Source organism: Mustela putorius, unplaced genomic scaffold (assembly GCF_011764305.1).
Source record: "Mustela putorius furo isolate JIRA1106 unplaced genomic scaffold, ASM1176430v1.1 tig00000785_pilon_pilon_pilon, whole genome shotgun sequence".
NCBI lineage: Eukaryota > Metazoa > Chordata > Mammalia > Carnivora > Mustelidae > Mustela > Mustela putorius.
The window spans coordinates 6,904,413-6,924,658 of record NW_025421480.1 but is presented as its reverse complement, the minus strand read 5'-3'; the positions used below and the strand labels follow the sequence as shown (position 1 = coordinate 6,924,658).

The 20,246-nt window shown below is 43.1% G+C and overlaps 1 protein-coding gene across 4 annotated transcripts in view; it reads left to right on the top strand.

Annotated features, from left to right (window-relative positions):
• Positions 1-20,246, top strand: part of AKT3 (AKT serine/threonine kinase 3) — a 302,994-nt gene that overhangs the window by 185,340 nt on the left and 97,408 nt on the right. For all 4 annotated transcript variants that reach the window (XM_045084745.1, XM_045084743.1, XM_045084744.1 and 1 more), the window contains one exon: positions 20,107-20,172. In XM_045084745.1, coding sequence (XP_044940680.1) covers positions 20,107-20,172 — 66 coding nt within the window. The remainder of the gene's footprint in view (positions 1-20,106; positions 20,173-20,246) is intronic.

Here is a 20,246-nt window from a genome sequence, read left to right as displayed (position 1 = left end):
AATTGACTTTCTCTGCTTGATTTATTTCACTCAGCATAATCTCCAGTCCTGTCCATGTTGATACAAAAGTTGGGTATTCATCCTTTCTGATGGAGGCGTAATACTCCATTGTATATATGGACCATATCTTCTTTATCCATTCGTCTGTTGAAGGGCATCTTGGCTCTTTCCACAGTTCAGCAATTGTGGCCATTGCTGCTATGAACACTGGGGGTACAGATGGCCCTTCTTTTCACTACATCTATATGTTTCAGGTAAATACCCTGTAGGGTTTGCTGATATTTTGTTAAGGATTTTTGTATCCAGAGATACTGGTCTGTAATTTTTTTTTTTAATCTGCTTTTGTTATCAGGGTGATACTGGCCTTATGGAATGAATTTGGAAGTTTTCCTTCCTCTTCTATTTTTTGGAATTGCTTAGAATAATAGGTATTAATTCTTCTTAAACGTTTGGTAGGAATCATCTGTGAAGTCACCTGTGAAATCCAGCCAAAAGTCCTGGACTTTTGTTTGTTGGGAGTTTTTGATTACTGATTCAATTTCATTTCTAGTAATGACTCTCTGTTTCTTCCAGATTCAGCTGGAAGATTGTGTTTCTAGGAATTTGTCCATTTGTTTTAGGTCATCCAGTTTGTTGGCATATAATTTTTTATACAGTTCTTTTATAATACTTTGTATTTCTGTGGTATTGATTGTATTTTTCCTCTTATTTCTGATTTTATTTCTTCAAAGCCTGACAAATCTAGATAAATATTTATCATTTTTGTTGATATTTTCAGAGAACCAGCTCCTGGCCTAATTAATATTTTCTATTTTTTTAATCTCTATTTCATTTATTTCTGTTATGATAATTATTACTTAATTCCTTCTACTAGCTTTGGGGTTAGTTTGTTTTTCTTTTTCTAGCTCATTTAGGTATAAGGTTAAATTGTTAATTTGAGACTTCCCTTGTTTCTTTTTTTTTCTTTTAAGATTTTTTTTTTTTTTTTTTTTTTTTTTTGAGTGAGTGAGAATGCCATGGATGTGGGTGAGCGGGGGTGCATGGGGGGAGGGACAAAAGGAGAGGGAGAAGCAGACTCCTGTTGAACAGAGAGCCCAAAGCGGGGCTCAATTCTAAAACCCTGGGATCATGACCTGAGCAGGCGTCTAACTGACTGAGTCACCCAGGTGGCCCGAGATTTTTCTTGTTTCTTGCGGTAGGCCTGTATTATTATAAAGTTCCCTCTTAGAAGTGCTTTTGCTATGTCCCCAAATTCTGGACCATGTGTTTGCATTTGTCTCCATGTATTTTTTAAGTTGCTGTTGGATTTCTTGGCTTACCCAGTCATGGTTTAGTAGTATGTTGTTTTTAGCCTCTGCCCGTTTGTGTTGTTTACAGATTTTTTCCTGTGGTTGATTTCTATTTTTATATCACTTTATATATAAAGAGAAAAAGAAAGGAATAGAATTTATATATGATTTGTCTTCATATGTTTATTGAGACTTGTTTTGTGGCCCAACACGTGATCTCCCCTGGAGAATGTTCCATGTGCACATGAATAGAATGTGTAGTCTGTTGCTTTTGGCTGAAATGTTCTATATATGTCTGTTCGGTCCGTCTGGTCTATTGTGTCATTGAAAGGCACTGTTTCCTAGTTGATTTTCTATCTACATGATCTATCCATTGATGTAACTGGGGTGTTAAAGTCCCCTCCTGTTGTATTACTCTCAATTTCTGCCTTTATATCTGTAATTGCTTTATGTAATTGACACTTAAAATTTCTGTGTTTTTTAATTATGATATCCTCTTGTTGGATTAATCCCTTTATCATTGTGTAATGCCCTTTTTGGTCTCTTGCTACAGACTGTTTTAAAGTCTTTTTGTCTGATACACGTATTCCTAACCTGACTTTTTACTTCCATTTGCATGGTATATGTTTTTTCAGCCCCTTACTTTCAGTCTGTATGTCTTTAGGTCTGAAGTGTGTTTCTTACTGGCAGCGTATAGATGGGTCTTTCTCTGTATCCATTCACTTATGCTATGTCTTTTGCTTGGAGCATTTAATTCATTTACATTTAAAGTAATTATTGATTGGTATATATGTATTACCATTTTTTAAATTTGGTTATTGGTTGTTTTTGTAGTTCTTCTCTATTCCTTTCTTTTTCTCTTGATCTTGTCCCTTGTGGTTTGATGTTTTTCTTTAGTGTTATACTTGGATTCCTTGGTCTTTATGTTTTGTGTATATCTTCTAGGTTTTTGATTTGTGGTTACCATTAGGTTTGTGTATAACATGTTTATAGCAGTGTATATTAAATTGTTAGTTGAGTTCAAACACATTTTAAAAGCACTAAATTTTTATCCCTCTTCCATGTTTCATGTATGTGATACCATATTTTACCTCTGTTTATTTTGTGTATCCCTTGACTGTTTCAATTTTTTTTAGATGTAATCGATTTTACTACTTTCGTGTTTTAACCTCCATTCTGGCTTTCTAAGTGATTGATCTATTACTTTTATTATATGTTTGCTTGTAACTGTGAAATTTTTTTCCTTTTATAATTTTCTTACTCCTGATTATGGCCTTTTCTTTTCACTCAATTCCTTTTAACATTCCTTGTAATACTTGCTTAGTGGTGATGAACTCCTTTAACTTTTGTATGGGAAACTCTTTGATTTCTCATTCTAGTCTGAATGATAACCTTGCTGGGTAGAGTATTTTTGGTTGCAGATTTTTACCTCTGAACACTGAAGATACCATGCCACTTTCTTCTGGCCTACATAGTTTCTGGTGAATAATCAGTTGATAACCAATGGGGTTTCCCTTGTATATAACTTTTTCTCTTTCTTGCTGCTTTTAAAATTCTCTCTTTGTCATTACTTTTGACATTTTAATTACTAATGTGTCCTGGTGTGGATCTCTTTGGGTTGATTTTGTTAGAGGTTATCTGTGCTTTAGAAGTCTATATGTCTCTTTCCTTCCCCAGAATAGGGAGCTTTTCAGCACTTATTTCTTCAAATAAGTTTTCTGCCCCCTTTTCTCCCTCTTCTCTTTCTGGGACCCCTATAATGTGAATGTTACTATGCCTGATGGAGTTGCTGAGTTCCCTTAGCCTGTTCTCATTTTTCATTATTATTTTTTCTCCTTACTCTCTGGCTTATTTGTTGCTTTCCATTACCATCTTCCAGATTGCTGATCTATTCTGCATTTTCAAATCTGTTATTGATGCCCTCTACTGTATTTTTTTATTTCAGTTATTGAATTTTTCATCTCTGACTGGTTCTTCTGTTTCCTCTCTGTTGAAGTTCTCACTGAGGTCCTCTGCTCTTCCCTCAAGTCAAGTGAATATCTTTATGACTATTTTGAGTTCTGTATCGGGTGTATTGCTTATATCCATTTTAGTTATCTCCTTTGTTGTGATTTTTGTCTTGTTCTTTCATGTGGAACATACTCCTCTGTCTCCTTATTTTGTCTAACTGTCTGTGTTTGTTTCTGTGTATTAGGGAGGTCAGCTACATCTCCTGGTTTTGAAAATAGTGGCCTCATGTAACAGTGATCCTGGGGAGCTCTGTAGCACAGTGCCCCTGGTCACTAGAACAAGGTGCTCCAGGGGTGTCTCCTGTGTGGGCTATGCGTGCCCTACTATTTTGGCTGAGCCATGTTTGCCTTCCATCCAGTCAGCTGCAGTGACTTGCTTTGCCTACTGTAGGAACACCGGGCAGGATTTGGTCCCTGCATGGTTGTGGTGCCTGCCAGAGGCCAGTGGGATCTCACCGGTGGGAGGGGTCAGCAGTGAGGGCAGGTGTCCCCACTTAGTCTCTCTGCACAGCCAGCTGAAAGCTCTGCTGCTCAATCTGTGGGCATACTAGGGTGTGGGATGTCTCCTCCCTCTCTCTACAACAGGACTCACTTTGGAGTGGCGCTGGTCCCTGTTGGGGCTGCTTGTGGGGTGGGGTAGGGCAGGAGTCACTTTGGAGGGTTGAATGGGGTTGGTCTTCACAGGAGTGCCAACGCTGGGCACCGTGGCTTGCAAGGTAGGTAGAGAGTGCTCGTGCTGGCTCCCCCAAGTGTCCAGCTATGTCGGCTGGGGGAAGGGGGAAGAGAAATGGTGCCCATAGCACTTTCGTTCTTGGAGAGGCATCCCGAAGAGCCCTGCCCCTCCAGCATGTGTTCTGAGCTTAGTAACGAAATCAACACGTCCGCCCCAGCTGCTCTTCAAACTGCTGCGTCTGTGCTCTGTCTCCACTGAGTTATTTATTAGGCTGGGTCTCGAAGGATGGGTGCCCCTGCTGATTTTTAAAGTACCTAGAGTTCAGCTCCACTGACTTTAAAAGCTGCTAAAGTGAAATCCTGTTGGTTTTCAAAGCCAGATGCTCTCGGGATTCATCTTCCCGGGGCAGGTACCCCGTGTCCCATCCCTCATTTCTCTGTGCTCATGCTGGTCCTCCCGTTTGCCATAAGTCTTGCCAGGAGTTTGGTTCCCAACTGCATCTCTACCCCTATCCTTTTCCATGGCTTTCTCTCTACAGTTAACTATGGAACATCTGTCCTAGCGGTCTGCAGGTTGTTTTCAGCTAGTTGCACAAATGTAGCTGTTGTCGAGTTATGTCCGTGGACCAGGTGAGCTCAGGATCCTCCTGCTCGGCCATCTTCCTGACCACCCCCTGAAACGTACTTTTGACTAAAATGTACTTTTGACTAATGTCAAAATTACCCCCTTGATCTATGGGCTACAGAATGGATGTTGTATTAGCGGTCATGAAAACAACACTAATCTCTTTGTCCATCTCCATCAGAGCTTTTATGGAGACAACTGCTTTACTGAAACCTTGCGAACCAACCTCTGCCAGCTTCAGAACTTTCTTCTGTGGCTCCCTCACCTCTCTGAGCCTTCCCAGAGTTGAAGACAGTCAGGGCCTTGCTCTGGGTTAGGCTTTGGGTTAAGGGAATGTCATGGCTGATGGCTCTTCTGTCCAGATCACTGAAACGTCCTCCGTATGAGCTGTAAGGCTGTTTTGCTCTCTTACCATTCATGCATTCCCTGGAGTCACACTTGTTTCCTTCATGAACTTTCCCTTTGTGTTCATAGCTCGGCTCATGCTTGGTCCAAGAGGCCTAGCTTCCGTCCCATCTCAGCTTCAACGCGCCTTCTCCACTCAGCTTAATTACATGTAGATTTTGATTTAAAGTGAGAGACTACACATCTTCTCCTGGACACTTAGAGACCATTACAGCGTTATTAATTAGTTTAAATATTAGTTTCAGTATCGTGTGTCTCAAGGAATAGGGAGGCCGAGAGGGAGGGAGACTGGAGACTGGACAGTGAGAAAAGGATTCCGAAAAATACACACAACGTACATCGATTAAGTTCGCTTCCTTACATGGGCATGGTTCGTGGCACTGCAAAATAATTATAATAATAACATCAAAGATCACTCATCAGAGATCACCATAAAAAAGTCTAATTGTAATAAAAAAGTTTGAAATACTGTCAGAATTACCAAAAAAGTGACACAGATACGCAGCAAATGCTGTTGGGAAAATGGTGCTGATAGACTTGCTTGATTGCAAGGTTTGCCGCCTTCAGTTTGTAAAAAAAAAAAAAAAATGTATTATCTGCAAAGTGCAGTGAAGCAAAGCAAAAAAAGAATGAGGTATACCTGTACAGCATTTTTAACTCCCTTTGATTAGATCGGCTGAGTCCAACTAATCCCGCTCGTGTCCTCAGCCATACGGAGGAATTGGTTATAGTGTTTATGTCATCTGGATAAAAATAGAACTGCCCTTCTTACAATGTTACTGAGTCGTCTGACCTAGGTAGGCTAGGTTCCCAGTTGTGGCAACTGACACCCTCTTTTTTCTTGGACGTTTCTGGGGTCAGAATGGAGTGGTCAAATTGCTTTTCCGTTCTACCTCAGACTCTTACAGCGTGCCAGCCTGTTTCCTAATTCACATAGTGGAATCTATTTTCGGCTTTCCCATTCAGCAAGAGAACCCGTGTTCTATTAATCTGCCTTGTTAGTCATTTAGGAATATGAACAGAGTACTGAGGATCACCACGCATATGAGAAAAACCTAAAGACAGAATAAAAGCAAACGAAGACCAAAGAATAGTTGATCCTAGTGAAAGCAGGCAAAACAGAGAACTGAAGATACATTCACAATCTCTAAGTGGTATTTGTAGAGAAGTAGGAAAAAATGTTATATTACAAAACAAAAAATAGGCTGAAAGAAATAAAGCACAAAAAAAAGTAACTGTAAATTTAATGTATGATTGCTAAAATAAAACATTTCATATAAGGAATTTAAGCAAATTTGGGGGACTATCTGAGAATGAACCGCCAAAAATACAGCAGTGGAAAATACTGGAAGAATAGTTAGGACAGGAAGGCTTAATCCAGGGCACTAGGCATGTATAATAATTTAAGGGAGAAATGATCAGAACTGATCAAAGAAAATAAAATTTATCAGACCTGAAGAAGTCTTCAGATTCAAGGTGTCTACTGGGCACTGAGCCAAAGAAAAGAAAACTGGGGCCCCTGGCTGGCTTAGTCTGTGGAGTGTTTGACTCTTGATCTCAGGGCTGTGAGTTCGAGCCCAACATTGGATGTAGAGATTACTTAGAAATAAAATCTGGGGGGGGGGGAGAAAAAGGGGGGAGAGAGAGAGAGACAAAAAGAAAATGGAGCCTAGATACCCCTTCACACCTTCAGGAAAGTTTTGAACTGTAAGGCTGAGAAAGCAAGAATGACTACCTCCAAATAAAGGAATGAAGATAAAATTGTGTTGTACTTATTTTAGGAAAACTTAGAAGGAAATCTAATAAGGATGGAGTCCATGAAGCGACAGAATTAACAGTCTGTGTGAGTGATAAGAACTCTCAAGATGACATATGTAGACATAGCCGGTCAGTCCCAGTAGATTGATTGATTGAGGTTGGGTCTAACGGTAGAATAAAGAGGGAGGAGGACAAAAGATACAGGACCTTCGAGGAAAAAAAAGTTTTGCTCAAGAAAGTCCTAGTCCAAATGCGAAACAGCGTGAAGTATGGAACGAAATATGGACTCGTCATGAGCAGTGGGTGTAGTGTTAGAAAGTACCAGAAAGTTGGCCCAGACACGTGAAACATTGTCCCTGGAGGGGCTCAGGATTATTGATGAAGACTGACCTTTCCATTTTCACTGATTAACCATGCTGTTTGATTTTACCCTAAATAATATTTCCTTACTTTCATAATACTGCAAACATTACCGTGGTGGTCAGTTTTCAGAATTAATCAATAGACAAAGCACACGGCTTAATTACAGTGACGGGATGGACTGAAAATGTCCTAAGCCCAGGGAGAATAAAAGAAATGGTACAGTTGATGAACATTTCCAGATGAAAACACGCGACTCTTTAGCACGATACGTGGTTCTGAGGCCCAGAGCCACAGAGGGGCACAGAGGCAGAGGCCGCAGGGGCCGCCATGGGTCTGGAGAGCAGAAATGCAAATACAGGAGATTTCTCCAACCTTGGGATCCAAAAGAGTCTCTGGTGCTGAACTTGTTTGAGATGCGTTTGTATTTTGGAAGCAGATCATCTCGTTTCCTGTTTTAAGAGAACCACAGATATAGATGAATTTTGCCCCAGGATGGACCAACCCTACCATCTCACCCATATATGACTTCACCATGGAGATGAGAGTCAAGACTTTAGAGCTAATGTTGTTGGAATGAGATTTTAGCCTGAAAGTTGGTCAAGACTTTTGGAGATGTTGGGATGTTTGAATGTGTTTTGCCTGTGAGACAAAAGTGAATTTGGGGCAATAGAGATTGAACTGTACTGGGTTGAATACTGAACCCTGAAATAGTATTTCCACATCTTAATTCCTGGAACCTCTTAATGTGACCATGTTTGGAAAAGGGGTGTTTGCAGATAAATGAAGAATCTGAAGATAAGGAGACGGTCCTCAGTTATCTGAATGGGTCCTGCATCCAGTGACAATTGTCATTAAAGTAAGCAGAGGGAGGTTTGAGCCACACGGTGAGCAGAGACTGGAATCCTGGAGCTCCAAGACCAGCAGCTCCCAGAAGCTGGAAAAGCATCATGGAATGGATTCTTCCCCCAGAGCGTCCGAAGCGAACTTAGCTCCCTGTCTTGATTTTGGACTTCCGGTCTCCAGCACTGTGAGAGGATACATTTTTGTTGGTTAAGCCACGACATTTGTGATCATTTGTCACAGCAGTCCCATGAAACGAGCATAGACAAGTACCCAGAGGTGCGGACTTTCCCAGTTGGGGTTAGTATGTGCCGAACCAGCTTTCCTGCGATCCCAGAAGTCACACACCTGTCCCTCGGCCCAGCCCCGCTCAGAGGGCGAGGCCCACAGTCACAGAACCCGTGATCTCTCTTGACCATTCGACAGCACAGCAGCATCACTGTCCCCCTGCTTTTCTTAGCGTGAAGACACAGTCCATCCCGTCAGGCACTTGGGAATTCTGGCATGACAGTTAAAGGTCTGGTTACGGTTTCTTGCTGAGGGATGAGCCCTGCTTCTCACACCATAGTGGTAGCCCTGGCCCCCGGATCACTATATCAGGTAGGAAGAAAGAAAGTTATGGTGACGTGGGCACGAATATCAGAGTCCTAACACCATCCCCGCCTACCCCCTGTTCCCCATGTCCTCCAGAGAAATGGAGGCCTCTGTCGAGCGGGGACCCCTCCCTCCAGCCTTCCTCATGTTCAAAGTGAGCCCACTCGTGAAGGCCTGGACTCCGGGAAGCGCTCTTCGTGTCTTTTTCTTCTCCCATTTTAGAGAACATGTTCGCATTTCCATTCCCGTTCTTAATCAGATTCTTTCCTGCCCTGTCCATCTGATGTGATACCTTTTTGCCCGTCTTTGGTTGCTGTGGACTGTAAAGTATGTTTCTGGGTGTGATGACATGTAACTCGGGGTCCAGATTGGCATGGTATCTTCTGTGCTAGTCTTTTTTATAATGGTTTGAATTTTTCTCTACCAGTGAGTATGCAAATCCCAGTCCTGAGTAATTTTTTGTCCCTGTCAGGTCCCATGTATCGCCTCGGGGAATGCTGGTATGCTCCACTGTAGTGTATTTGCCATCCGTGGGGTCTCTATTTCACTCACTTCTCTAACCTTAATTATTTCCTTCTTCCTACTAACTTACAGTGTTCCTTTTTTGGTTCCTTAAGGTGTAAATTTAGGTTATTTGAGATCTTTATTCTTAATGTAAAAAACTTAAACTCTTTAACTGTAAACTTTTCTCTTTGAACTCCTTTTGCTGTGTTCTGTTCTGTAAATTTCAATATGTTGTGTTTCCATTTTATTTGTCTTAAGTTTAAAAAATTTTTCTTTTGATTTCTTCTTTGACGCATTACTTATTCTGCAGTATTTTAATTTCTATATATTTGTGAAATTTCCAGCTTTCTTCCTGTAATTCATTTTTCATTTCATACTGTGTTGGTTGGAAAAGATACTTGATATGGATAAATCTTCTTAAGTTTGTTAAGAGTTGTGACCTAATATATTATCAGTCAGGGAGAATGTTCCATGTGTGCTTGAAAAAAATGTGTATTATCATGCTGTTCGATGGAGTGTTCTGTATCTGTTTGTTAGCTCCATTTGGCTAATGTGTAGTTCAAGTCCATTATTTCCTTATTGACTTTCTATCAGGATGATCTGTCCATTGTTAAAGGTGGGTTATTTGAGTTCCCTACTACTATCATATTGCTGTCTATTTCAGTCTTCAGATTTGTTAATAATTATATGTATTTACTATTGTTATAGCCTCTTAACAGACTCTCATAGCATTATATAGTGACCTTAGTTTCTCATTACAGCTTTTGACTTAAAGTCTATTTCGTCTGAGATAAATATAGGTACCCCTGCTTTTTTTTACCTGGAACATTTTTTTCATCCCTTCACTTTCAGCCTGTGAGCTAAAAGCTTAAGTTAGTCTCTTTTAGGTAGCATAGAGTTGGATCTTGCTTTTTTTTTTTTTTAAATTTACTTAGCCACTCTGTGTCTTTTAATTGGAGAAAGTAATCCATTTGCATTTAAAGTAATTAAAATTAATAAAGATTTGACATCACCATTTTATTACTTTTTAATTGTTTTGTTTTTGCAGCTCCTTTGTTTTTCTACTTTTCTTACTTTTTTGTAGATTGATGATTTTTTTGTAGTGCTATAACTTTGATTCTTATTTATTTTTATTTGTGAATCTATTATAATCTTTTGCTTTGTGATTACCGTGATGTTCATGATACATCTTACTGTAATAAGTTTGCTTCAAGCTGATAACATCTTCAATTGATTGAAAAAGTTCTACACATTTATTCCTCCCCCAATCTTGTATGTTATTGATGTCCAAATTTACTTGTTATGTTGTAGCAAAATATTCTAGCTATAGTTATTTTTAACACATTTGTCTTTAAACCTGTATGCTGGAGGTCAGAGTGATTTACACACTACTTTTGCAGCATTACAGTGTTTTGACTTTTACTATATATTTACCTTTTTCTAGTGAATTTGATACTTTTATATGTTTTCATGTTACTAATTAGCATCTTTCATTTCAGCTTGAAGAACTTCACTTACCATTTTATGTAAGGCAGGTCTAGATGTGATAAATTCCCTCAGTTTTTGTTTTTCTGGGAAAGTCTTTATCTCTCCTTCATTTTTGAAGGACCACTTTGCTGGGCAAAATATTCTTGGTTGGCAGTTTTTGGTTTTGTTTTTGTTTTTCTTTCATCACTTTGAATATATCATCCTACTCTCTCCTGGCCTGCAAAGATTCTGCTGAAAAATTCACTTACAACCTTACTGGGGTTCCCTTGGTGGATTTTTTTTTTTTCTTCTTCTTGCTGCTTTCAAAATTCTCTTTGATTTTTGAGAGTTTGGTTAAAATGTATCTTCATAAAGATCTCTTTAGGTAGAATCTCCTTGGGTATCTTTGAGTTTTGTGTAACTGAGTGGCCGTATCTCTCCCCAGATTTGGGGACATTTTCAACTGTTATTTCTTTAAATAAGTTTTCTGTCCTTTCCTTTCTCTCTTCTGCTGAGACTCCCACATGTGAGTATTGTTTCACCTGGCAAGAACTCCCAAGCCACATAGGTTTCTTCCCTCTTTTTCATTCTTTTTTTACCCCTCTCTGCTAACTGGGCAATGTCAAGAGGGCTGTCTTCAAGTTCGTACATCCTTTCTTCTGCTTGATTGAGCCTGATTCGAAACTCTCTATTGCATTTTTTCATGTATTCCTTGTATTCTTCAGCTCTAGAATTTCTGTTTCGTTTATATGACTTCTATATCTTTGTTGAACTGCCACTTTTGTTCATGTATTGTCTTTCTGACTTCATTGAATTATTTCTCTGTGTTTCCTTGAAGCTCGCCGAACTTCTTTATTTTGAATTCTTGGTCAGGTAACTCTCAAGTCCATTTCTTTGATGTCAGTTACTGGAAAGTTATGGTGTACCTTTAGAGATGTCATGTATCCTCCCCTTTTGTGTGTTTCTAAGGTCTTCACATTGCTATCTGAGCCTTTGAAGGAGTGCTCATCTCTTCTAGCCTTTCTGGACTGGCTAGACTGGCTTCTTCAGGGAAAGACTTGAACCTGAAGGTGACTATAAGCGTGCCAGCTGGGTGCGGCCCAGTGTCTGGTTCCTGGGAGGGTCCAATGAAGTGGTCCTCATGTAGCTTTTCAGCTGATACTGACATCAGTGAAGTCTGGGGAGGTCTTCTGTGGCTAAGCCTGTAGAAATCCTAGGGGTAGTGGCAGTGGCTGGGGCTCCTGGGATCCCGAGAAGGGAGTCCCTTTGGGTACCAGTTGTGATGTGCTGGTGGTAAGTGCCAACAGAGCTGCTGTCCTGGGACCCAGTAGCAGCGAGCAGAGCAGTCACAACGCCATTCCGGTTATGTTCGGTCAAAGCCCCAGCTTGTGCCCCTGGGGGCAGGGTGCAGAGCGACAGCAGTGTGGCTCCGACAAGTGCGGGTCAGAACCCCAACTTAGGCTCAGGGCGGCTCAGCCCCACAGCACAGGACCATTCCTGGCAAATTCGAGCCGCAGCTGGGTGCTGGGCACAGAGCGGGATGGGCTTCACAGCAGCAGCGCAGCCCTGCTTAGAGCGGGTCAGAGTCCCAGCTTGGCACGTGGGAGGATGCAGAGCAGTGGCGGCCGCAGTGTGACCCCTGGTCTGGCAGGTCAGAGCCCTGACCCGGGACTCGGGCCGCGGGAGCGGGTGGGGATGCGCAGAGCCGCTGCCGCTCGGCCTCGTGGACGGCAGAGTTCCGTGGCGTCCGGAGAGCGGGCACAGCAGCACCCGCGGCCCCGGGGGCACGGCTCACCGCAGCGCCATTCCAGTCCCGGGGCGGAGACGTGCGCACTCGGGGCAGCTCTGTCGGCTGAGTTCAGTGTTTGCGGAGACCGTGGGCCGTGTGGTAGCCAAGGCTGCAGACAGACGTGGCGGTGGTGGGGCTCTCTGGGGTGCTCTTGCTCTCATTTTCCTCATGCGGCAAAACCGTGCCGAGCAGATCCCTCCCGGGTCCTGGCCGCTCTGGACAGTGGGGTGGGGGGTGGCAGGAGGCTTCCTGCGCTTTCTCATCGGCTGAGCGAGTCTGTCTGTCTTTAACTCTCCAGGGTTTCTGCTGCTTTATCGCTTTCGCTGATTTCGTGGTAGTCCGGAGCTTTCCCAAAGCTGTCTGGCCCTCTGTCTTGCTGACGTCACCCTGGTAATCCTGGTGCAGACGCCAACTGTTCAGTGGTCCCTAAGAGCAGTGTCAGGCCCGGTATTCCGTTAGGACCACAGGATTCAGAAGAGCTGATGTACCTACATTATGGTTATGGTTCATTAGAGCCCAAAGACATAGATTAAGATCAGCAAAGGGAAAGGCACATGGGGCGGTGAGGAGAAACCAGATGTCAGCTTCCTCGTGGTCTCACCTGGCCATGCTTCATCCTCCCAGCACCAGGGAGGGACAGTGAGTACCAGCTGCCGTCAACCGAGGAAGCTCACGGAAGCTTTCAGGTCCGGGATTTGGGTAGGTCAGTCATGTAGCTCTGCATCACGGCTCGACTTCCCTGGCTGCTCAGACTCTAGCCGTCCTGAGTCAGCTCAGGTGCACAGCACTCACCATCCTTACAGCTGTTTGTATAAACTGTCCAGTCAAACCGGTACCATGTGGCCCCAGGTCGCTGGCATACAAAAACTCCTTATCAACCAGAGTATTCAGGGGATCCAAGTTTATTTCGCAGGAGCTGGCCAAGGGCCGGTCCCGAGGAACGGCTGTTCTGGTGAATGCACCGAGTTTAAGCAGTCCACACCTGCTCCGTCAACCCTCGCCTACACACGGACCCTCCGAAGCACCAAGCCAGGGCTTCGGCTTGACCGTGACGTCGCTGTCTCCTTGGCTCTTCAGTTACTGCTGGTAGACCTTACCCAGAACTTCTGAGCATCATCTGCCAGCTGCTGAGGTCCCCTCTTCCAGATTCTCTGGAGCGTCTGCGTTAAACACTGTGCCAGTGACTGTGGTTTGCTTGGGAAACAGACAGTGAGTGGATTCACTTTGATTCGTTGTACCTTCATCTGCTCATTGTGATCTTAGGGGTCTGAGTTCGTTTGTGTTCTGGTTTGCTTCTTGCAATTTATGAAGCTTGTCATTCTTTAGCAACATATGCTAAAGGTTCACTATTTCTTGTTTCATTCAGTCATTCTTTTAATAAATATAAATTGAACACCTAATTATGTGAGATGCCCGCTCTGGGCACTGAAACTACTGAATGAATCAACCTGATCCAACCCCACCCCCCATCAGAAATTACACTCTAGTCGGGACACAGACAATACGCAACACACGGAATAAATGAGTCAGTCACAGTGAATGTAAGACGCTAATGCGTACTAATGGAGAACAATAAAGTAGGGTAGGGAATGAAGGAAGACTGGCAGGAGCGATGTTTGTGGTTTTTGCAGTTTTAAATAGATCACAGGAGGGCTCACCATGAAGGTGAACTTCCAGTGAACACTTGAAGGGGACGAGGAAGCAAGCCCTTGAGGTGTTGTGGAGACAAGGATGTTGCTGATGGACGGCGTCACAGTCGGAAAGGCCGCGCGCAGGCAGCCAGGGGAGCGCGCCGTCAGAGCAGCCAGGAGTGTGGAATGGCTTGCGTGCAGCTGAGGCTTGTGTGGCTACTTGTAGGTGTCATAAGAATAGTAGTTTTTACTCTAGGTCACACGGGAAGCCATGGGAAATTTTTAAGCCGTGTAACGACATCATCTGGTTTTCATTTGAAGAGCATCTCTTTGTAAAATAAAAAAAAAAAAAAAAAAAAAGGGACGCCTGGGTGGCTCAGTTGGTTGAAGAGCATCTCTTTGGCTGCACTGTTGAGAGCAGGGCGTGGGAGGAAGCAGGGAGCTCTTAGGAGTTCGTGGCAATAATCCAGATCTTGGGTGATCGTGGCTTACGTCAGGGTGACAGCAGTGGAGGTGGAAAGACACAGATCCTGGTTGTATGTTGATGCTGAGCCAACAGGATTCCTGACAGACCGAATGTAGGGTGTGAAAGAAAGAAAGGGGCTGAGGATCACTGCCCGGTCTTCAGCCTGAGCGATGGTAAGGATGGGGTTGCCGTTCTCTGCAGTGGGGACTTTTGTCCGTGGGTGTGTGTGTGTGTGGGAAACAAACTTTTTGATGGCAGGTGAGAAACTAGGCTTTTTTGTTTTTGTTTTTGTTTTTAAGATTTTATTTATTTTGAGAGAGAGAGAGAGATTGAGAATGTGAGGAGGAGAGGGGAGAGGGAGAAGCAGTCTCCCTGCTCTCAAAATGGGGCTTGAACTCATGACCCCAGGATCATGACCTGAGCTGAAGGCAGGCAATTAACCAACTGAGCCACTCAGGTGCCCCTAGAAACTAGGTTTTGGACACGCCAAATATGGTGTTTCTGTTACACATCCAAGTTTTAAGTCACCTGCTAGACATCCATATCAAGTAGATGTTTCTAGAGCTGAGGGACCTATTTGGAAGTCTGTCACCAGAGAGGCTATTTGGAGCCATCATGAGGACAAGAGGTCTGAGGACTGAGTCCTGGGGGCACTCCTAGAATAAGGGTTCAGAGATAAGAAACCAGCAGAAAATTGAGAAAATGGAACTACTGATGAGGAGGGGATTAAGAGATTCTGATATTCTAGAAACCAAGAGAAGTCTTTAGGAGAAGAGTGTCATCAAATGTGTTAAGTATCACTCATGACTTCTTTTCCATGAAGGAAGTAGATCACATTTTGGAAAGATGAAGGAGCAACGTTGAGATAAAGAGAGAAGCTTCATGAGAGGCTCCTGGACTTGGAATTGACAGACCTGGGCCCCAGTCCCAGCTCAGTAGCTTGGCAGGTGTAAGGTAGCACATGTCCCAGGCATGGGAGGAAGCCTGGAAAGTTCGAGGACAGCCGTAACGAGGACTGGGAGAGTGACCTCAGTAGAGGGGGTGAAAGAAGCCTCGAACATTGAGCTGAGGTTGGAGAGGGAACTGTTACGGGTCCAGTCAGTGTTTATGTGACTTCTTTGCCCTTCAGATGTGGTGAGAAGGTCGAGACAGGTTTATTCCAATGTTGGGAGTTAGAGGGGCAGAAGGAAAGAAGGCAGAGCAGTGAAGGGCAGGATAAACCAACAACATCGTCTACAATTTAGGAAAGACTAGGTTCCAAAGTGACTGCATCGTAAGCCCTCCTTCCAAGCACTGCTTAGAACCAGAGGATCCAGAACAGAGTATGAAATGACAGCGCTTGAGAAAGGCGATGCGGTGTTCATAGGCAGCAGTGAACGACTGTGCTTTCGTTTTCTGCTTCAAGGCGAAAAAATGGTGAAGAAGGAGAAGTCGGCACAGCGCGAAGCCAGTCTGGTGCCCGGAGAGTGGGAGAGCAGGACAGGGCTGATCCGGGCAGTGCCCATGTGCTCAAAAAGGGGAAGTGAGGAGCCCACATTTAGAGCATGAAAAGTGGGACGTCTTTCCTGTGGGGTAAAAAAGTGTATACATTGCTAACCTGTGGCGTCAAGACAGAGGAACCTAACCATCCCTGGGACGCTGTGGTTTAATTGAGAGTAAGTGAGCTGGGCCACAGACCGCTCTGCCCTGCTCGCACTATTCCGTGCCCTCGCCCTCTCCTCTCCTGGGGCTTTGTTACTGCTCTGACAGAGGAGGGAAGTGCTTTGCACTTCGCAGAGTAGAAAGCGCCCAAGTAGGGGGATACTAAGCCTTTGAATTGGGGGTGGTGGAGTGGAGCCCAACCGACCTTAACGTGAGCCTTAGACGGGGCACCAGTACCGCCCATTTCACCTGCGGCTTGAGCAGGTTAATTTCTGGGAGCCTCAGTTTCTTCATGCAAAATGGGAATAATAAAGCCTACCTTTGTTGAGTTGCTGTAGGGATTAAAAGACATGAAACCCTTGTTGACGCTGATAGTGGGTTAGAGATCACTTCCTCCCCTTCCCTGCCATGTCCTGCCCCTCACCACCCATGAAATACCTACTGACCGCTCGACAGTAGGGGGATGGGGGCGGCAAATGAAGGCAGAATTTTCGACCACGTGTAGCAGAAGGGAGTGATTGATTGGAAAAGATGGGGAAAATAAATGTGAGGAGGACACTTCTCCGCCTCATAGCCTCAAGAAATAAAATTCCATTCCTCGGAGAGAAACTAGATTTAAAAATTCATTAGTTAGTATGTTGCCATGGATGAATATACATGAAACTGAATTTCAGAAGCTTTGTCAGGAAAACGTTACCCTCCTATTGCACACCCAAGCATTTTTAGCCCTCTTCATTTGTAGTCCTCATCAACGAGTGGATTTTTTAAAAAAGCATCACATTGTTTTAGCCACTAAGTTTTATCGCTGTTATTTTTAAATTTTTGTTTTGACATGTTGCTTTTAACTGTAATTAAAAATTATTGGCATCTGTGTTTACTTTTTAGCTTGTGCATACCTTATCTTCATTGCAGAAACTAATTAGTATGTGAAGTAGAGTCCCATTAAATCTGCATTAAGGGGGAAGAATTCTAATGTGATCATATGTAAAATATGGTAGAAAATGCATTTTAATATTTGAAAGATACGTACACAGTATTAATTCCATTCCCATTCTTACAATAAAGAAATACTGTCTTAGCATTTGTTTCCATACATCTTGCCTTGGCTCCTTCCCTGTGGTTAGGCAGATTGTACAACTCAGGGGGTGGGGGGTGGGGGAACTAATCTTCACTCCTGAAACTTACGAAGTGGTTTAGGAAAATAACTATTGTATGTGGTGGGACGATTTTAAAAAGTAGAATGGGGGTGCCGATGTGGCTTAGTCGATTGAGCGTCGGACTCTTGCTTTTAGCTCAGATCCTGATTGCAGGGTTGTGGGAGTGAGCCTCGCTTTGGGCTCCGTGCTCAGCCAGGAGTCTGCTTGTCTCCCTCTCTCTCTTCTCCCTACTCACAGTCTCTCTCTCTGACTCAAATAAATAAGTAAATAAATCCTTATGAATAAAAAAAGGGGGCACCTGGGTGGCTCAGTTGGTTGAGCATCTGCCTTCAGCTCGGGTCATGATCCCAGGGTTGTGGGATCGAGCCCCTTGTCTGGCTCTCTGCTCAGCCAGGAGCCTGCTTCTCCCTCTCCCGTTGCCTGACACCCCTCCTGCTTGTTCTCTCTCTCTCTCTCTGTCAAATAAATAAAATCCATAAAAAATAAAAAAAAAAATTAAAAAGGCAGCATGAATTACCCTCTGGAAATACTTTCTGAAGCACTAGAATATCTTTTCTGGTTTCAAATGGGTTTCACATCTGGCCTCCAGTGGCTTAGCATCTGCAAGCACAAGCTGCAGAAATGGTGGCTCTTCTGTGACGCTCCTTCTGACTGCTTGCGAAGAGATAATGCTTTTGAGACACCCTCACGTTGGAGGCAGGTAACCTTTGGATATGACTGTTAACTTTGTATCTCAAAAAGATCTCAAGACAGCCCCCTTTTCTTCTGCTCCTGCTGCTACCACGGTCCTAGGGGCCATCCTCATTTCTCTCTCGGACCCCTTGTTGTCTCCTGCTTGATCCTTGCTACTTTTGCTGTCCTGCTACTCAGAGGAGCCTGAGTAAACTTCTAAAAGTAGAAGTCAGACGGTGTCACCCCCGGCCTCTCCCATCACCTCAGCACCCACCATACACTTCTCCAGTGATGTTAGTTTTTCTTCATTACCCGCGGAGGCTGGAAGGGAGGAAGGCTGGAAGTGGCAGGAAGACACTGCCACTCATCAGCATTAGTAATTACTTACTAAGTTGGTTATTTACCCATCCATTCTGTCTTCTGCACTAGCTGGTGACTCCTTGAGCAGAGGGATCGTGATGTTGTTTTTTAAACCGCTTCATACCTGCACTCTCAGCAGCCTTCCGTTGAGGGCACAGCAAGGGTTTTGGTTTTTAATGGTTGAATTTGGTTGTGTTTGTCACAGAGTAGCCTGCATCATGCTTCCCGATGAGTTTGTGGGCATCACGTGATCCCATGAACTGTGGGAGGGCCTCTGCTTTTTCCCCTTGAACCCTGACCACCATCTGTGTGGGGAGACACAAAGTTCCCCAAGGGCAGGGATCCTTGTCTTTGTTGTTTGGGGCCGTGTTTGCAGCGTGTAGAGCAAGCCCAGAATAGGTTTGGTGTGTATTTGTGGAAGGGATGAGTGTTTGAATTAATGAAGTCCCACACCCCTGACATCTGGAATTGATTCCTATGATAAGCAAGAGTTCAGTTCAGCAAACCTTTACTAAGTCTCTACTGTGAGCTTCTCATCACGCTGGGCACTGTGAGTGCAGAATCCGTAAGTGAGGCTGTCATTTCTGTTTGTGATTTGGTTTGCACTAAGATGCGTGCTCTTTTTCTGATTCGTTTAGAAACTATAGTATGATGTGACAGAGGCTTTCGAATCATTTGAGCGCTTAAGCCTGATTCTTATTAAACAGATAATTCGGGCGTGGTTTCATACCCACGCTTTGTTTCACTACCAGTTTTAGACATCATGTTGTTAATTTCACTTGCCTTGTTCAGACGTGGCTGGTCCTGCCCTCTTGGAATGGCTTCCGGGGCTTAGCATCTTTGATCAGTCTATTTTTCATTTATCTTCGAGGTCTGACTGAGGTCAGATGATAAATATAATGCAGTGACCCAGTGTTCTGCTCTCCACATCTTACTTACAATCTAATTGTGATTTGCTGACAGTGAGGAGACATTAATCCAGCAAGAGCTTCGTTTCGAATCTTGCTAGAGGCAAACACCAGAGATGCCGTGTTAGTTTCAGTGGTGTCTTCCTTTCCTTTCTTCTTGAAGATGGTATTATTTTTGAAATACGAAACATTTTTCCCATTCTCCATATGTTGAAGAAAATATCTCCTAGTTCATTTTTGATGTCAAGATGGGATTTATGTACAAGATTGGGGAAATACACTTATTTTTGGTTTGAGATACACCCAGATTTTTAAAAATTTCACCTAAAGTAGGTTGTGACTTTTCTTTTTCTTTTTTTTTTTAAAGAGGCACGTTAAAAAGCCACAAGCAAAAAGATACAATTTTTATATTCTGTTTCTATTTCTAAAATGTACAGTTGACAATTAAATCTTATCTATATATTCTGTGTTCCTATTTTCAGGAACTGATTTTTCTCTTAAGTAGGAGACTTACAAATTCTATGGTCTTTACTGAAATACATCCTTTATATCCTCCTGAATAAGATATATTACAAACATGGAAATATTAACTATTCCATGCCTAAATATTAGCCACTAAGTCATTGCCTTCAAGGGGGGAGGTTAACTATTGAATCATCTGTGTCCCTGGTAACTTTTTGGTGATTTTTGTATCATTAGCAATATAATCTGATTAAGTAAGACTGAATGTGTACAAGTTTATTATATCTTACAACCATCTGATTTAAATGATTAATTCGATCTTTTTTTGAAGGAGTTTAGGAGGAATAGCATAGCAATAAAGGAAACACGTCATCGTCTCGTCACATCTTTTTCTGTCTCTGGGTTTAAACTCTTCTGGTCTTAGAGAAATAGTGAAAATTGGATATTACTAGTGCTTAGTGCATATATTAAAGGTTTGCCTTTTTCTTTTGTAGGACGAAGTGGCACACACTCTAACTGAGAGCAGAGTATTAAAGAACACTAGACATCCCTTTTTAACAGTAAGTGACTAAAGGGCAGATGTGACCATCATAACGTTTTAAACTTAAAGGGTGTTTTACTGCAACAACTAAGC